We start from the raw sequence: 20,116 nt of genomic DNA on the forward strand, positions 1-20,116 counted from the left end.
GGCCAAGATTTTGTCGAACAGAATTCTGGTTAAAAGGAGAGGCACGGGTGTGAAAACTACTTTGCTGGCGCTCCAGGGAGTGGAGAACTATTGGAGAGTTTAAGCAGGAGCTGCATCTGCATCTGTGGAAAACAGCTGGCTCAGCTTGCTGATTTCGGAATTGCTAGTAAACTGTCTCATCAGTACCTGACTTTTCCTCTACTTAGTGTACAGTTGGAATCAAGTCAGGAAATACTCGCCTGTTTAAAAGTTTTTTAGCTTGTAAAAAAACATGTACCATAAATTTACCATTTTAACCATTTATAAGTGTACGGTTTAGTGGTGTTAAGTATATTCACGTTGTTGTGTAATGGATGTCCAGAACTTTTTGGTCTTGAAAAACTGAAACTCTGTTCCCATTAAACAATTCCCCCTCCCCCCAGCCCCTGGCAGTCATCATTCTTTTTGTCTCTGAACTTGACTAGTTACTCTAAGTACCTCATATAAGTGGAATCCTACCGTGTTTGTTCTTTTGTGTCTGTCTTATTTCACTGAGCATTATGTTCTCAGAGTTCATCACCGTTGTAGCATGTGTTGGAATTTCCTTCCTTTTTAGGGCTGAACAATATTCCATTGTATGGATGGACATTTTCTTTATTCACTCATCTGTTGATGGGCATTTGGGTAGTTTCCAACTCTTGGCTATTGTGAAGAGCGCTGCTGTGAACCTGGGTGTACAAATATACCTTCAAGACGCTGCTTCCAATTCTTTTGGGTATATATTCTATTGTGCAATTTTATATCCTTTCTTTTTGACACGTCACAGTAATTGCAGTGCTTTGGGAAGACCCTAGATTGCTGGCAGCATGTGTTCTGAGCCTCATCATAACCTACAACGTAAGAGCTGGGATCTTACCTTTATGATGGCACCATGTCTAGGCTTTACTTATGAAAGGCAGGGAGGGAGTGCCGTGGTGTGGCGCCATGTGAGAGCACTTTGGAGGGGTGCTAGCCCTGGCCCTGGGCAGAGCAGGGAAGGTTCCCAGAGCAAGGAAAGGGTGGTCCTGGAAGACAGGGGAAGGGGGAGGGGTGCAGACCTGGGTGCTCGCTCTTATCGCTGTTCCCTGTTTTCTGCCTGTTCCCTCTCCTGGCTTCAGGTCTCTGCAGAGAAATCCTTCCTGACCACCCACTTAAAACAGCGTTCCCAGGAGCTCTTGGTCCTTTGCCCTCTCTTGTGCTCAGAATACTGACACACAGATGGTTTTCTGTTCTTGTTTCCCTTGTCTTGAATGTCAGCTCTGCCAGGGCAGAGGTTGTAGCTCTTTTGTTAGTGATGTTTACCTGGTGCTTGGAGACCAGAACCTGGCAGATAGTGGCACTCCTAAACGGGATGAGGAGAGGAAAAGTGGTCCAGGCCAAGGGAGCAGCCCGGCAGGGTCGTGGCCATCGTAGGAGACCTGGGGGACAGGAGGCCTGGGGGGTGGGGGGTGAAAGAGGTGAAGGACAGGCTTGCTGGGGGCAGTTTTATACTTTAGTAAGATGCACTGTCTGAAAATGGTGGGGGCCAGGTTGGCGGGACAGACTGGACGCGCCAGCCGGCGGAACCTGCTGTGAGGTGCGTCCTGCTCCCAGGAGGTGCTCACTGGGTGCAGGTGTGTCTTGCTCTTGAGCGTTGACACCCTGACCCACTCTAGCTGTTGACAGAAGAAACGTGCCTTAGTTCTGTGTTAACTGCAGCATCTCTTTCATCCTTCCAGTTCTCCTTCAACATGTTCGACCACCCGATTCCCCGGGTCTTCCAGAACCGCTTCTCCACACAGTACCGCTGCTTCTCCGTGTCCATGCTCGCGGGGCCTAATGACAGGTCAGATGTGGAGAAAGGAGGGAAGAGTATGTGCTGTTTTTATTTTGAATCGTAACCTTTCCTGCCCTAGGCCTGCAGTGCTCATAGTCCTTGGCAGCTCTCATTTTGCATGTGTGACGGAGGCTAGTTACTGTCAAGATGTTGTCAAGGTGTCCTGGCTAAGGGGTGCGGGGAGGGGTCCTAATTATGATTAGATTTATGGCTGGTAGCCATTTGGTTTCACCAAATAAATTATAGCTAGTAAAACTTGTTGTGAACAATCATGAAATTCCGGCTGCCCCATAGGTATCATTTAATACTATCATTAAGCTATAACAGAAAGTGCACTTTGACTTTTGTTCTGTTGTTTTAATTTTTCTTTTCTTAATATCTCCTAAATGTTCCTTCCACAGTAATTATGCCACCCTCAGCCCTCGACCAACTCAGTAAGTACTTTCTACCTGACTTGAGAATGGAGGTGATGTGAACGTGGGCGCTGGGACCAAGCACAGACCCCTCGCCGCCCAGGCAGAGGCATCCTTCAGGGAGGCTGGTTGGGAATCGTCCCTGGAGGGTGCTCGCTGGGCTGGGAGGCCGGGGCCAGTGGGTGCTCGGCTCTGGGTCCACTCCTCTGGCCCCCCCACCCCGGGTCCTATTAGGACTAAAGGAAGGTGTGAGCGCCGGTGCTCTTCACGCTGCTGGGGCAGCCGATGCCCTTGGCTGGACGCACTGAGTTTTCCCCTAAAGGATGGTGGCGGCCCCCAAGAGGATGCTGCGCACAGGTCTTTCATCTCCCCAAGCCTCTTGCCTCAGCTCCAGCCGCAGTTCTAACCCCTTTGCCCCAGGAGCTGCTCCCCTTGCCCCGTCCCACCTCTTACCAGGAGCAAGAAAGGCCCAGGTTTGAGAGATTGGCCACGCTTTTCCCCCTTTCCCCGACTCCCCACTCCCATGGGAGCAGCTTGGAGACCTCACACCCCTGGCCCCACTCCACCCGGACTAGGATGCCCCGACCATGGGCACAGTCGTTGCCTTTTGAGAGTTGGGGGTCTTTTTGGTGTGGGTTCTGAGGCAGGAGATGTGGTGGCCTCTGGGCCGGGAGGGTCCACGCTCTGTGTCGGGTGCACATTGGGCAGCTCAGTAAGGGCCGGGCGCCAGCTCTGGGGTGGCTCCAGCTTGGGCTCTGCACCTTGCCCAGCCTGACTCCAGACTAGTGACTGGGCCTTTCTGAACCTTGGTGTCCTCACCTTTAAATGGGGGCATGACGCCATCTGTGGGGACTGCTCTGCGGCAGGAGTGCCTCCTGGATGGTGCCTGTGGTGTGTGTGTAAACAGCCAGGGCCCCGTGGCACCAGGCAGGGGCAGGAGGTGGCCCTTAGCCAGCAGGGCCTAACTGACGGCAGCAGTGGCTGCACCCGCAGAGGGAGGCCTTTAGCTCTGCCAGAGGGTGGGTAGAGCTGGGGACACGGCCCTCAGGCAGGCCCCTGTCGTCCCAGAGAGGGGAACAGGGCCCTGAGAGTCTGCCTCATGGGTGGAGCTGACCCAGGACTAAGACCAGGTGTGTTGGCATGTGGGTATGAGAGGAGACTGGGGAATTGGGACAGTGGGGCTTAGTTCGGTGCTGTGCAGACCTCGTAAGTCATGGAAGGAGCTGTCCAGATGAGATCTCACGGGGAGTCCTGGTTTGTAGAAAGGGTCGCTGCTCAGGGTGGAGGAGGTGAGGGGGTGCGGAAGGCTCGGGCGCCCCAAGGCACTTCTCTAAATCAAAAAAATGCAGTTTGAAAACTACTGGACTGAGGAACATGGGCGTCTCTTCCAATGGCAAGAATCTCAGACCCTTGGTTGGAGCCTGATCAATCCATTCACCCTGACCCACCTCAGTCCACTCCATGGCTCCACAGCCGGGAGGTGCCCTGGTGACGGAGGGCCTGGCGTCCAGGCCCTTGGCCACCACTGCCAGTATCCCAGTCGCCCTTGGTGATGGGGGGACAGCCTCCCACCCAGGCTCATTATCCAATTTGCTTCTCCAGATTTTTCAGGAGATCCCGAATGGAGTCTGCCTTACCTCCTGCCACTGAGTCAACTTCTGTTGCCACGTTTGCCTAAATCTACAGGCTAAAGTTGGTCTCAGTGGTCAAGCCCCAGACCTGGGCCAGCGGCCTAGGTTGACCCCCAGCGTGGCCATTCCTGGGCTGTGTGACCCTGGGGCACGTTGCCAGACCTGTGTGCCTTAGTCCCCCATAGATAAAGGGGCAAGGACAGTACCCACCTCACTGTCCCGTGAAGGCTGAGCAAGGGCCTGGCACAAGGCAACACGGTCCTGTCGGTCTGTCTCGGACCGCTCCCCCAGGTTACTGACTCTCCTGGGTCCTCTTGCCTCGCAGCACCAGCCCCTCCTTTCTGCGCCCCCTGCACTCCTGAGTCAGCAGGCCTCCAGCCCCACACATGGCCCCCACCTCAGGACCCCTGGCGGGAGGGGACACACTGGGTCCCTGCTGCAAGCCCACACTGCTGACCAGTCCTGCCCGGCCTGCACCCCCCCGACTGCTCGCACACCCGGTCCCTGTGCCCAGTCTCGCCTGGTTGCCAGCAGTTCCCGAGCCAGCCTGGCTCCACTCCCTCTATGCCTTTGCTTGGGCTGCTTCCTCTGCCTGGACTTCCCTCTCCTGGAGGACATCCCCCAGCAGCCATCCTGGCTGCCCTGCCTCCCGCCCCACCCTTCCCCGGCACGAGCATCTGGGCACGGTCTGGCTTTCTTACTGGAAACCTCTGAAGAAGGGATTTTGCCCAGCACCTGGTTGGCACTTAAACTGTTTGTGAATAAATGCATGAACACGTCACTTTTTAAAAGTGGGATTTCCGACAGTCAAAAGTATAAGCTGGTGCTGCGTTCCTGACTCAGCGAATGTTCCTGAGGTCTGGCAGGAGCGCGGGGTCTGCTGGGCGGTTAGACACCCAGGGGCTCAGTACCACGCAGGTCCCAGTGCCTGCTGGGGGAGGGGGGCACTTCCCCGGGGAGGGTCTGGGGACAGGGTTTCTCTCCCTGGAAGATGAGCCTCATGCCTCGCTCTTCTTTTCAGGCCGACTTAACATCACCTACCCCATGCTGTTCAAACTGACCAACAAGAACTCGGACCGCATGACGCACTGTGGCGTGCTGGAGTTTGTGGCTGACGAGGGCATCTGCTACCTCCCGCACTGGGTGAGTGGCCCCCGGCTGCCACGTGGGGCGGCAGGGACACCCTCTGCCTGTGCACAGTCCTGCCTTGCGGCAGAGGGACGTGCCTCGCCGCAAACATCACGTGCGGCTGTGGACACGGTGCGCCGGGAGCTGGGGATGGCTGCTCACCTGGTGGCCTGGAACCCACAGCCATGCTGTTTTTAACTGCCATTTTCTGGGTCAGGCTTTTTTTAAAACCATGGAGCAGGAGTATTTTTCATGTGGTCTGAGTACAGAGTTTTAGATTTTTATAAGTTTTCTCACCCCTTTAGTAGTTTGTCTGCCCAGTTCTGTCAGTGTGTGTGTGTGTGTGTGTGTGTGTGTGTGTGTGTGTGTGTGTGTAGACACTTGTCCATACCTGAGTCTGTCTAAAGCACTCAGCCTCGTTGCCATGGGAATGAAGGCTCTCTGAACTTAGGCTGGTCCGATGCCATCCATGTCCAGAGGCAGGCAGAGCCTGTAGGGTGGGGCCCGCAGCAGCCGGAAGTCCGCGGGGGCGGGGCTGGGGGGGGCTGGGCCCCACCACCCCCAGTGTGAGGGCCCCACAGCTGCCCTGCTCCATCCTGGGCCTGGGCATGTCCCTTTGACCTTCAGCACTGTCTTCTGTGACATCTGGCCACAGTCAGTGTTGTAGGTGCTTCGAAGGTGCCTGAGGGCCCTTGTCTTTATAAGGTCTTATGCGGAAACCTAGTGTCAAGACTGTGTAGAGAGGAGGGTCTCCAGGCAAAGGCTGGCTTGGCTCTCTCCTTCCCTCCCCCCTCAGCCCAGCCCCCACTCTCCCAGCTCTGGTATGCTCAGCGTTGGGAAACCCACAGAGGGGACTTTGTGTCCTTCTCTTCATACTCATTTATGTCGGGGTGCTTAGAGACCCCTCAGTCTGCGGGTGGAGTTGGGAACGCACCCCAAGGCCTCCCTGCCACTAGGGAGATGCTCTGAAGAGCATCCCGCCTCTCCTGCACAGCCAAGGGTCCCTGCCGCAGCCATGGCTGACCTTCTAAAGGGGTGGCCTTAACTCATATTTTGAGATTAAATATGAATAGAAGTTTGAAGGTTCCTCCTCTCCTGCAGTGGTGACCTTGCCCATTTCCCCTGGGCCATTCCCCCTCCTGAGCCTGGGTCCTTCCTGAGTGCTAAGCCCAGCTGGTGTCCTGTGCTGCTTCCTTGACCACAGGGGAACTCTTAGTCACTCCTCAAAGCCCAGACCTGACCCAGTTCCCTGCTCACGTGCCCGCACCTCGCGTCACGGGCACCAGGCCTTGTCCCACTATCTGTGGAGCGCCATGGGTGGCTGAAGTGTTGGGCAGTGACAGCTTCCCCAGGCCCCTCTGTGGCCCATCCTTAGAGAAAGAGAAGGGGGGACACTGGGGAACACTGTTCCTGTAAGGCTTTCCCTCCAACCTGCAGACTTGGAGTTTGGCTGGACCCGTGTCCAGGCTCTCAGACCACTTTGGGCCAGAAAGCTAATTGAATCCTTTTGCCTGGAAACATCCCATCCCCAGCGAAGCCTCTGTAGGTAGCATGGAGCTGCCTGCCGTCCTCTTCCTGGGCTGGCCTTGCAGCTCTTGCCAGGAGCAGGTGGTGCCTGGGGTTTCACAGCTGCTGTTGCAGAGCCGGCTCGAGGGTCTCCCGACCCCAGTGAGTGTGTGAGCAGGTGCTTTCTTTCTGTCGGCTGAGTGGCAGGCTCCATCCCACCCTGAGCTCCAGGCAGCCCTGGTGGATGGGCAGGGAGCAGGCCCTGGTGGACTGACGAGGTCAGCTATGACCTGAAGGCCGTGGAACCTGGGTGGGTGCGTGGAGCTCCCCACGTGGCCCTTGCTAGCTGTGTACGTTTGAAGCTTTCTTTAAGAAGGTTTGAAATAAGAAAAGCAAAAAACCATTCCAGGATGCGCAGGGGTGCTCATTTCTCGGACCCCGAGCTTCAGGTCCTTGCTAGGTCCTGGCTCCCTGCACCCCGGGACCTCGGGCCCATGTTTGTCTCTCTGTCTCATTTCTCATCTGGCCTCTACCTGGCAGGGTGGCTCCACAGTCGCCCTGGAGCAGACACCCAAGGCCTAGGCTGTGGGCTGTCCCTGGCAAGGCCAGCCTGCCTGGGGCTGTCATCCTCCCGCCTCCAGTGTAGCCCAGCTGGTCCTGGGGCCTTGGGAGTCAGGTGAAGTTGCGGGGGCGAGGGGGGGTGTCCCTGTGGAAACGCTCCGGCCCTGGGAGGCCTAACGCTGGCGGATGAGCCCGCATCTGCCACCCTTCCAGCGAGTGGTTTCTTCAGGCGCTCCCACTGTGGTGGCCCCGGCCGCACCCCTACTGCCTCCTGTCTTCTTCCCCCTCCAGATGATGCAGAACCTGCTGCTGGAGGAGGGGGGCCTGGTTCAGGTAGAGAGCGTCAACCTGCAGGTGGCCACATACTCCAAGTTCCAGCCCCAGAGCCCCGACTTCCTGGACATCACCAACCCCAAGGCCGTGTATCCTTCTGAAGCGGAACGTGTTCCTCTGAGCCGGGGAGGGCTGTGTGAGCTGGTGGCAGGTGACAGTGAGCCCTTGGTTGGGTCTGTGCCTGCTTTGGGGACCACACACTTGTCATGATTGACATTGTGACATGAGAACAGTGGCATGGGGCCAGCCTGTCCACATGGCTCAGGGGCCTCACGAGCATGCTGGGCGCTCTCTGGACACTTCCCGGAGGGCAGGTGGAGCCCTTCCTCTGGGTGGCCGATGACACTGGCAAAAAGCCCAGTGTGTTCTGGTGGGAGGGCAGCTCGTCTGCCTCTCAGCTCCCCTGTGCTCAGGCATGGGGAGCCCTGTCTTAGTACGTTTTCTGTCTCTCAGCAGAGGAAAGCAAAGGTGTCAGGTCTTAGTGATTTTTTGCGTGTTCTCTGAACGTAAGCCACCCATGTGTGTGGTCACTCCACCACCTATTTATTGTTAAAAAGGCATGCTTGTAAAAAACTCAGTTGAACAACACAGATTGTTTTAAAAAATAAAAGCTACTTCCACCCTCCCCACCTGCACCCTGTCCCCAGCCAGAGCCAGGAGCACGCTGCTGCTGCTGGCCATGTCCCGGATGCCACTGGGCTGTGTGGAGGCCTCCGCTGGCCGTGTCTGTGGACGGGCATGTCGAGCCCCCTGTGTTGGGCATACAGGGTACTGGGCGCTCTGCTCACAGCAGGTGTGGACAGTGCCCATGCCCGGGACTGGGGCCTGCCAGCCTCTGCACTGCAGCCCCTTGTATGTTCTCCAGTATGGAGTCCTTTTGCTTGTGCTGCAGCACACACATACCAGGTTGCTTTCAGAGACAGTGTCTCTTGGCACAGTTACTCGTGACCGCAGAGAAAGGGTGCCCCTTCCATGGGCCGCAGTGCGCCAGGCTCTGCTCAGGGTCTGGGTCCAGGCAGCGCAGAGCCGGCTCTGCCCTCGGGCCCTGGGGGCCGCGTCCAGCAGCTCAGGGTCACCAGGAGGAGTTGAGGGAAGGGCACCCCTGCAGCTGGCATTGCACACAGCAGGGACAAAGAGGGCGTGTACCCCAGACTCTTCACGAAGCTGCCAGCAGCCCGGGAGGCCGTTTGACCAAGAGTAGTGAGTGTAGACACGGGCTTCTCTGCCCTCAGCCTCTCACCCAGGTGTGCCGTGTCTCAGTGGCACATCTGGAGCCACGTTTTGTGTTTGACCTTTGTATTTAAAACAATTCTGTAAATTGACGAGGGTGACGTGATTAAAATATTCCATTTGATTGGGCATTATTCCCTTGTCTGGGCATTTGGGTTACTCAGTTTTTAAGAACTTATTTACTATTATAAAAAGGGCTTACAGGCTACTTTTTCCTTTAAAATTTTTATTATTAAATATTTTTATTTGAAACATACCACTAAATATGGGTTATCACCCAAAAGATAGAAACAACAAAAGTAGAAATGAAAACATCTTTGCTTTTGGGAGACTTTTGAGGGGACTTATCTGTTTTTCAAATTTTTTTTCTGCCTGTGTTCCCGTAGGATTTTTAAAATCAACTTGTTGAGGTGTAATTTACATGCAGTAAAATGTACACTTGAGCGAGTTTGACAGATGCATCCCCTGTGTATTCAGAGCTTGGCCGTCCTCCCAGAAGGGCCTTCATGCCCCTATATGCCCATCCTCAGCCAACCCCCAGCTCCAGCAGCCTCGGCTGCCTCCCACCTCAGAGATCTGCCTTTCTCGGGGTTTGGTGGGGGTCTCACCGCTCTGTGGCTGGTTCTTCCCCAGAGTGAGGTTCACCCCATTACTGTGTGTTAGAGCTGCTTCCTTCTCGTTGCTGAGTAATGGCCACATGTCTTTGAACCCCAGCTGGGCACATGTCTGTCTGGTACACAGTGTGACCCGATCCTCTAAATGCCTTGTGGAAACTTGTTCAGATTTGAGGGCTCCATCTTGCTATGTTGCCTTGACAGTGTCTGCAGGTTAGAAAACGCATTGAGAAACTTTGCGTGTCTGACCACCGGGGATGTGATTGCCATCAACTACAACGAGAAGGTGAGTGTCTCAGCCTTTCGGATGCTGGGGCCCTCACAGCCGTGAACAGGAGCCTATGCTCTCTCTCTCTCTCTCTCTCTCTGTCTCTCTCTCTCACACACACACACACAGGATCAGACGCCATTACTCCCAGGTGTCACGTAGGGATCCATCATGTTCTCTGACAGTTTCCTTCTGTTTGAAGCATCTGATACTAAGAATCCTACTGTTCAATTTTGTGGATTTTGAATCACACTTCTATATTTTTTCGTAAACTAAGAAATAATCTTGTTCCCTTTACCTTCGTGGGGACGTTTTAGGTATTGTCTAACTTAGCTGAATATGTTAAGCTGTTCTTTTTTTTTTTTTGGCTGCATTGGGTCTTCATTGCTGCGCGTGGGCTTTCTCTAGTCGCGGCGAGCAGGGGCTACTCTTTGTTGCGGTGCGCTTGCGTCTCATTGTGGTGGCTTCTCTTGTTGCGGAGCACGGGCTTAGTTGCTCCGCGGCATGTGGGATCTTCCTGGACCAGGGCTCAAACCCGTGTCCCCTGCATTGACAGGCAGATTCTTAACCACTGTGCCACCAGGGAATCCCAAGCTTTCTTGATTAATTACAGGCAGCCTTAATGTCATCGTTCTTAAAATATTAAGGCAGTAAAAAATGCTGAAACAAAAATAGATGATGAAAGATACCGTTGACCTTTTTGCACTGAAAGGGAAGGTGAGTTACTCAGGTGTACATAGAATTGAAATGCACATCTGGGCTTCTGCTTTTGGAAGTACGGAAGACTAGACGCTCTGAAGGGCCCTTCTGAGAAGACTCAGCAGGCGTGTGCTGTGGGCAAATGACCACATCAGTGCATGGTGGAAGGTCTGGATCAAGGCATCCACATGAAACTGGGGCCCTTAAAGGGGCCAAAATAGATGCAGAGGTGGGTGCTGTCCTCATCCCAGGCTCTCTGAAAACAGCACCCCCAGTTTCGTTGAGCCCTCAGGGTTGCTGTAGATTGAACCAGCAAACAGGAACTTCTTATAAGACCACCAGACACCCAAAGCAAAGACAGCAAAAGCAGATTTAGGCCCCTAAGAAATCACAATTGGGACCTTCAGGTGCAAAGATAAAATAACTAGGTAAAAAATGTTCAAAAAAAATTTTTTAATGGAATCATAAAATTTAGCAGGCAGCAAAAGTCTATCCAAAATATCCAGGATTATTTGAAAAGCAGTCAGAGGGTTAAACAACAGCCAACAAAGAATTAGCGAAGGGGAAGTTGAATCTGCAGGAGTGACTTAGGTGTCCGCACAGAGAAGCACGGCAGCAGCGTGAGCAGCTGAGGTTTGGGAGATCCTGAGAAAACCACACGTGCTCAGTGAAAACCCCAGCGGGAGAGAACAGAGGTTGGAACTACTGTGAGGAGATGAGTGGAGTTGTTCTAGAATTGTCCTACAGCCCACGCTTACAGGGAGTTTAGTGTCCACCAGGCCGGGTAGTTACAGGTGCCGAGCACCAGACATGGAGAGATGAGCAGAGAAGATCCAGCACTTAGAGAAGAACAGCACACGGCAGGCCTGTCAACAGCAAACGTTGCTTTCCCCCGGGCAGAGGAGCTCCAGAGGCTGCGAGAAAGTAACTGTCATCAAACCTTCTTTAAAGAATAGGGTAAAATCAAAATGTATTCAGATAAAATCTGAGAGAATTTATTTACCAGTGAAACTTCACAAGCGTGTGCTTTAGGAATAAGCATTAGCCTAGAAGGAAAGAGTAGGGTGTGGGAAGAACCAATAAACCGGCAAATGTGAGGTAAATTGTGGTAAACATTGCCATTTAAATCCATAACAGTGTTTAATAAATGCAGCTTAAAAGATGGCACCTGAAACACTGGAAAAGAATAAGTCTCGAGGGTTATTTAGAATTCACGTGTTCTCTACACTTCAGTAAAGGTAAATCAGTAAAAATACATGTTGAATATGTAAAAGTTTAAGATTACTGTTTTAGATACAGTGTGACAACACCTAGTATACCATAAATATCACAAAAGTCCTTAGCCTTAACTACGTGCAACGTAGTCTAGTATTTCTACTGTACTGTGTTCCAGTATTTTTCTTTTCTAGTTCTGGTTGCAGCGTAGTTGGTTTTATGACTCACTAGTTAGTTGCGACCTGCAGTTTGAAAACAGGCTGACTAGTAAAGGTGACCACATGCCCAGGAGCCACGGACACGGATGTTCATGCCGCCTTGTCCGTGGCAGCAGAACCACTGGAGGCAGCCCGTGTTGTGTGGAGAGGTGGTGGGGCATCCACACAGCGACACACATTCATTTCTATTAGTCACTAGTGAGTAACCGTAAAGCCAGACGGGGGACATCAAGCCTTCTCACTGTACTTGGGGGACCCTCTCCCTCATGTTCAGTTTTTTCAATGGTGGGACTGTCCCGACCATTCATTATAAAAGCAAGACATACTCTAGGTAGAGAGAAAGAACCTAAAACAATGCAGGAAAAAGTCCATTCTGCCACCTTTAGTTCCTATCCTTTTGACTTTGTGTGTGTTTTACATGCATGAGATCATCCTCGACACACAGCAGCATAACTGGTCTTCAGCATCTTTTCCTGGATGCTGGCTGCCTGGGATCCCACGTGAATACACCCCACTCATGTAACCATTCTAGTGATGGGCGTCTTCGGCCTACGCTGCCATGAGCAGTGCTGGAGCAGGCATTCTTAGAGCACTTTCTCTTTCAGTATTTAGCTAGTTATTTACTTAGAGTTAATTCTTAGAAGTGAACTTTGCTGGAGTAAACACTGAATCTTTTGCAATTTGCTGCATAACTGTCTTGTCTGATTTGAATCGCTTATGAGAGGTGGTCAGCTAAGTGACAGGCATCAAGGCAGCCACCCACAGCCGCTCTTCCACAGCAAGAGGTGTGGCTGGGGAGGGTGTCATGAAGGTGAATGACGTGTGTGTGCAGGAGCTGGGTAGGGGGCTGCAGCGACACGTGTGGTGATGGATGGGCCCAGTGCTGCCACAAAACCGACTGATTTCTCTCTCCCAGATCTATGAGCTGCGGGTGATGGAGACCAAGCCTGACAGGGCTGTGTCCATCATCGAGTGTGACATGAACGTGAGTGGCCGCGGGAGGAAGGGCGGCTGGGGGCCCTGGGTGGGTGTCATGCAACCCTGGGACTCTCTGGGGGAACGGGGAGGAAGATGGCGCTGGAACATTGTGAGGAGGCCGCTGACCTTGTGATTGGTGGCAGGGTTGCTGCTGGTTCTGAGATGGCTAGATCCACCAGCGTCTCAGCCCTGCGAGGGGCTGAGTCTTCTTGGAGGCTGAGGAAGGTTGCTCAGCTCCCGAGTAGTGGGCACGACAGCCCAGCGTGCTGGGTCTCCAGGGAAGGATGCCCAGCAGAAGGGTTCCGTTCTGTCTGGGTCTGTTTAGAGGAGTGGTTGCCGGGGTCCAGGGCAGTGAAGTTGCCTGGAGGGAGAGGGTGTGGTTATGAAAGGGCAGGGTCTTCCACAAGGAGGGGTCCCTGTTGTAATTGAAACTGCTCAGGATCTCGACCCGGGGGTTGGGGGGAGGGGGTGCACCGACCTGCAGTGATGATCAAATTGTGAGAACAAAACACAAACCCGCGTGTGCGTGTAAACTGGGGACGACTGGACGAGGGCTGGGTTGTCTTTGCCGATGTTCTGCTGTGGTTTTGTAAAACGTGACCATTGGGGAAATGGGCGGACTGTACAAGGCCCCTTCTGTATCGGCTCCGACAACTGCATGTGGACCCACAGTTGTCCCAATTTAGAACAGAAAAGCCACGGAGGCTGAGTGTGGCCCTGTCTCATCGTGCTTTCTTCTTGGGGACACAGGTGGACTTCGATGCTCCACTGGGCTACAAGGAGCCTGAGAGACAAGCCCAGCATGAGGAGGCAGCCGTAAGTCGCTCCTCCGCGTCCCTCCTGAGCTCTGCACAGCTCCCCACCGCTGGTATTGGTCTTTGGAGCGCATCCCAATGTCCTGGCCGCCCAGCGGTGTTTGGCCTCCACTGGTACCGAGGCAGCCACGTTCTGCTTCCCTCCCAGCCCCGCTCCCGGGGCCCAGTGTGTACCAGCTGTTGGGGTGCGGGCACAGCAGGAGCAGTGGGGGAGCCCAAGGGAAGAGCTGGGGGCCCCACTGAGAAGCTCATCCCCGTTTTTCTGTCTCTGCCAGGAAGGCGAAGCTGACCACAGCGGCTATGCCGGGGAGCTGGGCTTCCGCGTGAGTGCCGCCATGCGACTGTCTGTCCTCCTGCCACGTTGTCTGTGACACCCTGGGAACCTCAGCTGGGAGCAGGCCTGGGGGACCCCGCACGCGTGTACCCGGCGCCTTCTCAGTCTCCAAACCCTTTTCCATCCACTTTCTCCTGGATCCTCCCAACAACTGTCAGGCAGCCCCAACTTCTTTTTAAAAATTTCTAGCCTACCGGAAAGCTGAACTAGTACAATAGACATGTATACTCTTCACGTAGATTCACCAGATATGATCACTCTTGGTTTCTCTCTAAACCGTGTCCTGCACTGTTGGAAACTCAGTTGTATGTTGACGCTCCGGCACTGCTGTCCACCCTGGAAACTGGGAGGGGCCGGTGGGCGTGACTCAGCCCACTGCCAGGAGGCAGGTCTGCAGAGCTTAGCCGTGGGCCCAGCTAGACCTGTCACCCCTTCCTTGGCAGCTGGCGCCCGGGGGTTGAGACAGGTGGAGGCACCGTCCTTGGGCCAGGAAGCTCCCCTCAGCTCCCAGCAGCCCCCAGAGGGCGTGGGCGCTGCAGTCCCGAGGTGGTTCTCTCCTACCCTTGGGGCTCAGCTCACGGCCCCCCTGCCTGCTTGTCTAGGCCTTCTCCGGCTCCGGGAATAGACTGGACGGGAAGAAGAAAGGTGTAGAGCCCAGCCCCTCCCCAATCAAGCCCGGAGACATCAAGAGGTGGGTCTGCCCTGGCTCTGCTCCGCCCGACCCAGGCCCCGCACTGGGGTAGCCTCACTCAGCTCTGGGGGCATGGGTGCCCCGCCGCCCTCCTCGGTGGGCTGGAACACAGCGTAGCAGAAGCGCATCGGTGCCCCCCCCGTCATCGCCAGGCTTCTCCCCAAGACCCCCGCAGTCCAGCCCCACTGGCCCCTGATTGGATCTCTCTCCTACTTCTGACCTTTCTGGTTCCGACTTAGTAATATAATATGCCCATTTTCCTCCTTTGTGACTTCAAATAACTGATCCACTTCCCTCAGGAGGAGGCAGGAGCTGCCTCACTTAGTTGTGTTTGTATTGTTTGGTCCAGGGACTCTCAGCAGAGTCCCTTCTCTGGTGGCCTGCATGGTTGTGGCAGGGATGAGATCTGTCCCCTGTTGACCATGTGAAAGCACACGGAGAATGCCCGAAACGGGTTTGCACCCAGCCTCTTCGGGAGTGAAGTGAGTTCAGTGCATGTGTAGCCCTTGCAGGGGGGCATGTGAGGCTGGAGGACACAGACGGTGAGGTCCTGAGCCTGCAGACCCTCCCCCAGCTGCCTTCCGTTCCCTCCTGGGGGGGTGCTAGGGGGCACCCGTGGGCTGGCCTGAGGCTGGGGGGTTGGTACAGCCATGGACCAGATGGTCACAAATGGATTTTAGTCCCTTCTCCTGACACTAACATTTCTTCTGCTCTGTCTTCTTTATAGAGGAATTCCCAACTATGAATTTAAACTTGGTAAGATCACGTTCATCAGAAATTCACGTCCACTGGTCAAAAAGGTTGAAGAGGTGAGTATGTTTCACGGGCCGTGACAAGTTTCATTGGCTACTGGTGACTGGGGAGAGTCTTTCCATTCTGAATGAGGGTGTTTCTGTCATATTTTTCTGCGTTCTGGGGCCCCCCTTCTCCCCAGTGGTCCAACTGTCGAGGCTGTGCGGGCTCTGGTGTCCCCTCGCGGCAGTGACCAGCAAGGTTTCAGCTCCCTGAGCCCTTGCCAGGTGTCAGGCCCCAGGCCACGTGCTCTATACTGAAATAATTAATCCTCAGGACAGTCTTGTGGGGCAGCTGCTGTGATTGTTTGCATTTCCCAGGAGTGAGCATGAGGGTGCATGGAGGTCAGGGGCAGAACTCCTGACCACTGCACGGCCACCTCAGTGCCTCCGCACTCCAGACACTGCCTCCTGCGGCCCCGGGGGCAGGGAGGGGAGGTTCCATCTTGTGGGCACTTCTCCCAGGTGCTGGAAACTTGCTCAAAAGACCCGGCACAGCCTGCCATTAGACCGCCCACCCCGCCCGGCACCCGTAACTGCTGGTGGTTCTAGAACACCCCACCTCAAATCCTCGCTCTCCTCGTTGCTTTTCTCGATGCTCGGTCCCTCAGGGACCAAGGGGTGGGGGTGGTTCAGAGACTCACAGCCCCTCCTGGCTTTAACGTTCCTCAAGTTGACACCGTGTTGGCACCTTTCCAATCTCAGGAGCTGATGTGGTCCCCACCAGGCCTTTGCTTGCCCCCAGCCTGGCTGCTGGCTCAGGCCTGTGTCCTCGGGCCCTCTCGTCCTTGATTGTTGCAGGGATGGGGAGGCTGGGGTGTCCGTGAATAGACGTCCAGGGAGAGACGTGTGACTGAGGTGGGCCTTCAGGTGCGCTCACGCTGCCTGTCCTGGGGCACAGGTGACAAGGTGACGGGGACAGTGAGGCAGAGTTCTGGGAGCCCCGGAGCAGGAGGCCAAGGGCACCTGACTTGATAGACCATGGAGAGCCATGTCCCGTCCCAAGCTGGCTGTGGGGCAGCCAGGGGGCAGGACCTGGGGTGAAGGCTGAGCATCTGTCCCACAGCACTTGGCCTCACCCCCAAGAGAAGGGATGGCATCACAGAGTCCCCAGACAGCCCTCAGCACGGCGGTAACAGTCCGCCACCCTTGGTGTCCCCTCCCCACTCGGCTCCCACACACTGGCAGCGGGTGGGCTGGCTGCAGCTGGAGGAGCTTTCTCTGACCAGTCGAGCCCAGGCAAGGCCCCAGCCTGCTCACCCCGGAGTGAAGGCCACAGGCAGGTTTCCAGTACCAACACCCCAGTCACGGGAGATCAGAGACACCAAAGGGGCAGAAACCACCAGGGAAATAATTGCTCCAAACGGAGGGGCCCGTGTTGGCAGGTCAGAAGGGGCCACCGAGCATCCAGCACAGTGGATGGAAACAACTCCAAATTGGGGTAAAGGAAAGACGCTAAAGCCTCCAGGAGGTGGAGATTCTACCACAGGTCATGAATGGCACCATCTTAGCCAGACACAAGCCAGGACATAGTGGAGCAGGGGCCTCAGAATTCTTTGCCCAATTCTATGAGCTGAATTGTGTCCCCCAAATACCTGTGTTGAAGCCCTAACCCCAGCACCTCAAAATGTGATTCTATTTGGAGATAAGGCCTTTACAGAAAGGCGTTAAAAGGAGGGCACTAAGATGGGCCACGTTCCCCTCTGAGATGTGGACACAGGAAAGGCCTGAGGACAAAGCGAGAAGGCAGCCCCTGCAGGCCCCAGAGAGGCGCCTCGGGAGAGACCACACTGCCGGCACCTGGATCTCTGGCTCCGAGCCTCCAGGCTTTGAGGAGGTGAATGTCTCCCCAGGCCCCCAGCCTGTGGTGATTTGTTCTGGCATTCCTAGCAATCTAACACCAACCACCCTGTCAGTGAGCCATGTGAGAGGAGAGGTAGGTATTCTCAGTCCCTGAAGATCTCTTCACGCACCCTTTCTCAGGAAGCTGCTGAAGACATACCCACTGAATTGAAGGAATAAGAAGTCAGAAAGCCTTAGACCCAGGAAGCAGGGCATCCCCACAGCAATGTGCAGCCCTGGGGCAGCGGCCCATCCAGGTGGGACAGCCTGAAGGTCCCAGAAGACGCACCTTCCTCAAGCGGGTGTTCACAAGAGAAAAGCCAGGCTCCGCTGTTGACAGCAGGACAGACGGAGGGCCCTGAAGGAAGGGAAGGCTGCCTGGCTCAGCCACGACTCACCTTTGCGTGGTCACCACCATGTGAACCTTGTATGGGCCCCACTGGAAACACCAGCTGCGTTAGGCGGTGGGCCGGGTGTGGGGGGAGGGCGTGCTGGGGAGCTTGGGATCCTCTTCCACAGACAACACCTCCCCTGACTAGCAGCAAAGCTCTTGGAAAGATGCCTGCTGTTTTCGAGGGTTCAGAAAAAACAAGCCGTCTTTCTGCTGGTGGGAGGATAGTTTGGTAGAGAGCTGCTGAGTCACCATTTTAAAAAGCCTCAAAAATAAGAGCATCCTTCTAACGAGGAGTTCAACCTCTAGGGAAAATCAAAGTTGTGTGCAGAGACATTCAGCTGCCCACCAGGGCAGCTTGAATACTGCAGATTTGGAAGTAACAGCTGATGGCAGAACTGCCTGCCCACGGAATGGAATTACTGGGAACAAGAGCAGCACACTGCCTTGAGATTGGGGAATTAAGTAGGAAAATAGTTTATGTAAGCATATATAGAACAGTGACTGGAAATGTTCTTTGGCATGGTTTTTCTTTTAGGGGGTGTATTTTATATTTTTTACATTGAAAATGTGATACCTTTGCAAAAGGATATATATTCAACCTGAGAAAAAAGGCTGTGGTAGACAAGAGTTGTGATTCCATGGTTTTGTTTTCAATTCAGTAGATGATAACTTGCATTTCTATTTCAAAGACATTTCTTATTATGAATGTGGGAGTAAGGAAAATGGGCAGATGGTACATGAGTCAACAGAATAAAGCATTTCTTATTAAACTTCCAAGGAGTTTCTGAAAATGGTATTTTCTCTTCACACTCAGGATGAAGCTGGAGGCAGATTCGTCGCTTTCTCTGGAGAAGGACAGTCACTGCGTAAAAAGGGAAGAAAGCCATAAGTTGGGACCGTTGTCTGATTAGAAAATAAAATAATTGCAACATGCTGGCTTTTAGTTACTGGCTCTGACAGGGACACTGTCACTTTAGGTCTGTTTAGAGTTACCTAAGAATTACCAGGTTTCACCTGCAAGTGGACAGCCAAGACAGCAGTTTGTGTGCGTGATTTGGGGAAAGAGGAGGCCGTCTCTGAGGTCCCTTACTCATGCTCCTTGCTTTCAGCCCTCGGGGCATGCCCACAGCCTCAGCTGGAGCAGAGTTCCCTGATTCCTGCTAAAAACCAGTGAAGGGATTGAATTGCTCTAAGTTGTGGTGGTCTTTCTCTTTTTTGCATTTATCTTTTCTTTCTCCAGGTCATAGCTTAGCTGTTGCCTTTGACCTGGAAAAAAGTGGTTTAAACAGATAAGTGCTCTATAAATAGTGGTCATCTCATTACTCTGGCTGCAATTTAAGTATTTGAGAAACGGTGTTTCCATTTTTATTTTACATATTGATCCCCCACCCCACCCCCCACCAAGAAACCATTACTCAGAAGGAAAACTTGACCTGAAAGCATTTCCAACTTTGATTTCATTTGGAAATAACTGGCTCCTTAATGAATCTGTTCTACTGTAAAACAACTTTGTGGTGAAGCACAAATGTGACTATTAGAATAAATGAAAGCTAAAGATATGTTCTTTCTCCTTGCCTACCCCCCACTCCCAGTTTTAATCTATTAAATTTTCCAAAGTTCTGCTGGCCTGTCTTTATTTTTTTTACTAGTATTAATTTAGTTTCAGGTCTTCAATTTCTATAATATGAGCTCTTTCGACATGTTAATTCAATTATTTTCCTCTCTTTGAAAACAATTCTAAATCAAGAATTTCAAATAAAAACAGGCAGTGACTAAACCTGCATTGCCTCTAAGTGTTTGATTAGGTACCAACATGGATTGACAGTTGGGCAGGAGGAAGGCCTGCTGGCAGGGGCCCCTCGTTCCACCCTGCCCTTAGCAAAGAGCTCCTCTGGGGTCTTCTGGGGAGCATAGGGAGAAATGAGGCTCTCTGACCCCTGGGGTGGGGGTGGTCGGGCCTAGCAGGGGCTCCCCTTGTTCCTCTTGTAGGCCAAGGGGTCCATCTCTGGACAGGGCTCCCCCCAACACTCAGGAGACGACATCCCCCTGCAGGATGCCAGCCCAGGGTTCACCCACATGTCCTCAGAGAATGAGCATCAAAGGTCATTGTGATGACCAGGGCTGGGCCCTGTGGCCCAAACCCACACCCATGGCAATGGAAGTGGTTCTGGAAGGCATGAGCACTCTGTGACCTACCTGGCCCTCCACTTCAGGAGTCTTGGGTCGCTGGCAGAGGTAGACACCCTCCTTGGTGGGTGGGCAGCCTTGTTTGCAGGATCACGTTGGCTACCACATCATTCAATTACATGATGTTATGTAGTGTGCTGGCCCCTGGTTTCTGTCTTCCCTGAGCCACACCCACTGTGTATACAAGGAAAGCACTCCCTGCCTGGGCCAGGGGTGGACCCTGTTAGTGGGTCTTCTGGTGACACGGTGGGGTGTCACTTGTGGGCCTGTACCCTGGCCTGCATCCTTCCTCTCAGGCAGCATCTTCTCCAAGCTTGGTCTGTGACCCAGCGTGGCAGGACCCTTAGTGAAATTGCAGCTGTCTGGCTTGACCCGGACTCACTCCTAGGAGGCCCAGCACCCGCCTTGTAGGGGCCCCAGGGCCGGTGGCTAGG

The 20,116-nt window shown here is 53.8% G+C and overlaps 1 protein-coding gene across 1 annotated transcript; it reads left to right on the plus strand.

Moving 5' to 3' along the window:
- Positions 1–1,736: 1,736 nt before the first annotated feature.
- On the plus strand, positions 1,737–19,115 carry UFD1 (ubiquitin recognition factor in ER associated degradation 1). The gene is made up of 11 exons (XM_028162365.2): positions 1,737–1,869; positions 2,236–2,268; positions 4,900–5,021; positions 7,365–7,495; positions 9,464–9,536; positions 12,567–12,635; positions 13,379–13,444; positions 13,719–13,766; positions 14,380–14,468; positions 15,196–15,277; positions 18,310–19,115. The coding sequence occupies exons 1-11, from the start codon at positions 1,749–1,751 to the stop codon at positions 18,382–18,384; spliced, it is 909 nt and encodes a 302-aa protein (XP_028018166.1). The 5' UTR covers positions 1,737–1,748; the 3' UTR covers positions 18,385–19,115.
- The last annotated feature ends 1,001 nt before the right edge of the window (positions 19,116–20,116 follow it).

Source organism: Balaenoptera acutorostrata, chromosome 13 (assembly GCF_949987535.1).
Source record: "Balaenoptera acutorostrata chromosome 13, mBalAcu1.1, whole genome shotgun sequence".
NCBI lineage: Eukaryota > Metazoa > Chordata > Mammalia > Artiodactyla > Balaenopteridae > Balaenoptera > Balaenoptera acutorostrata.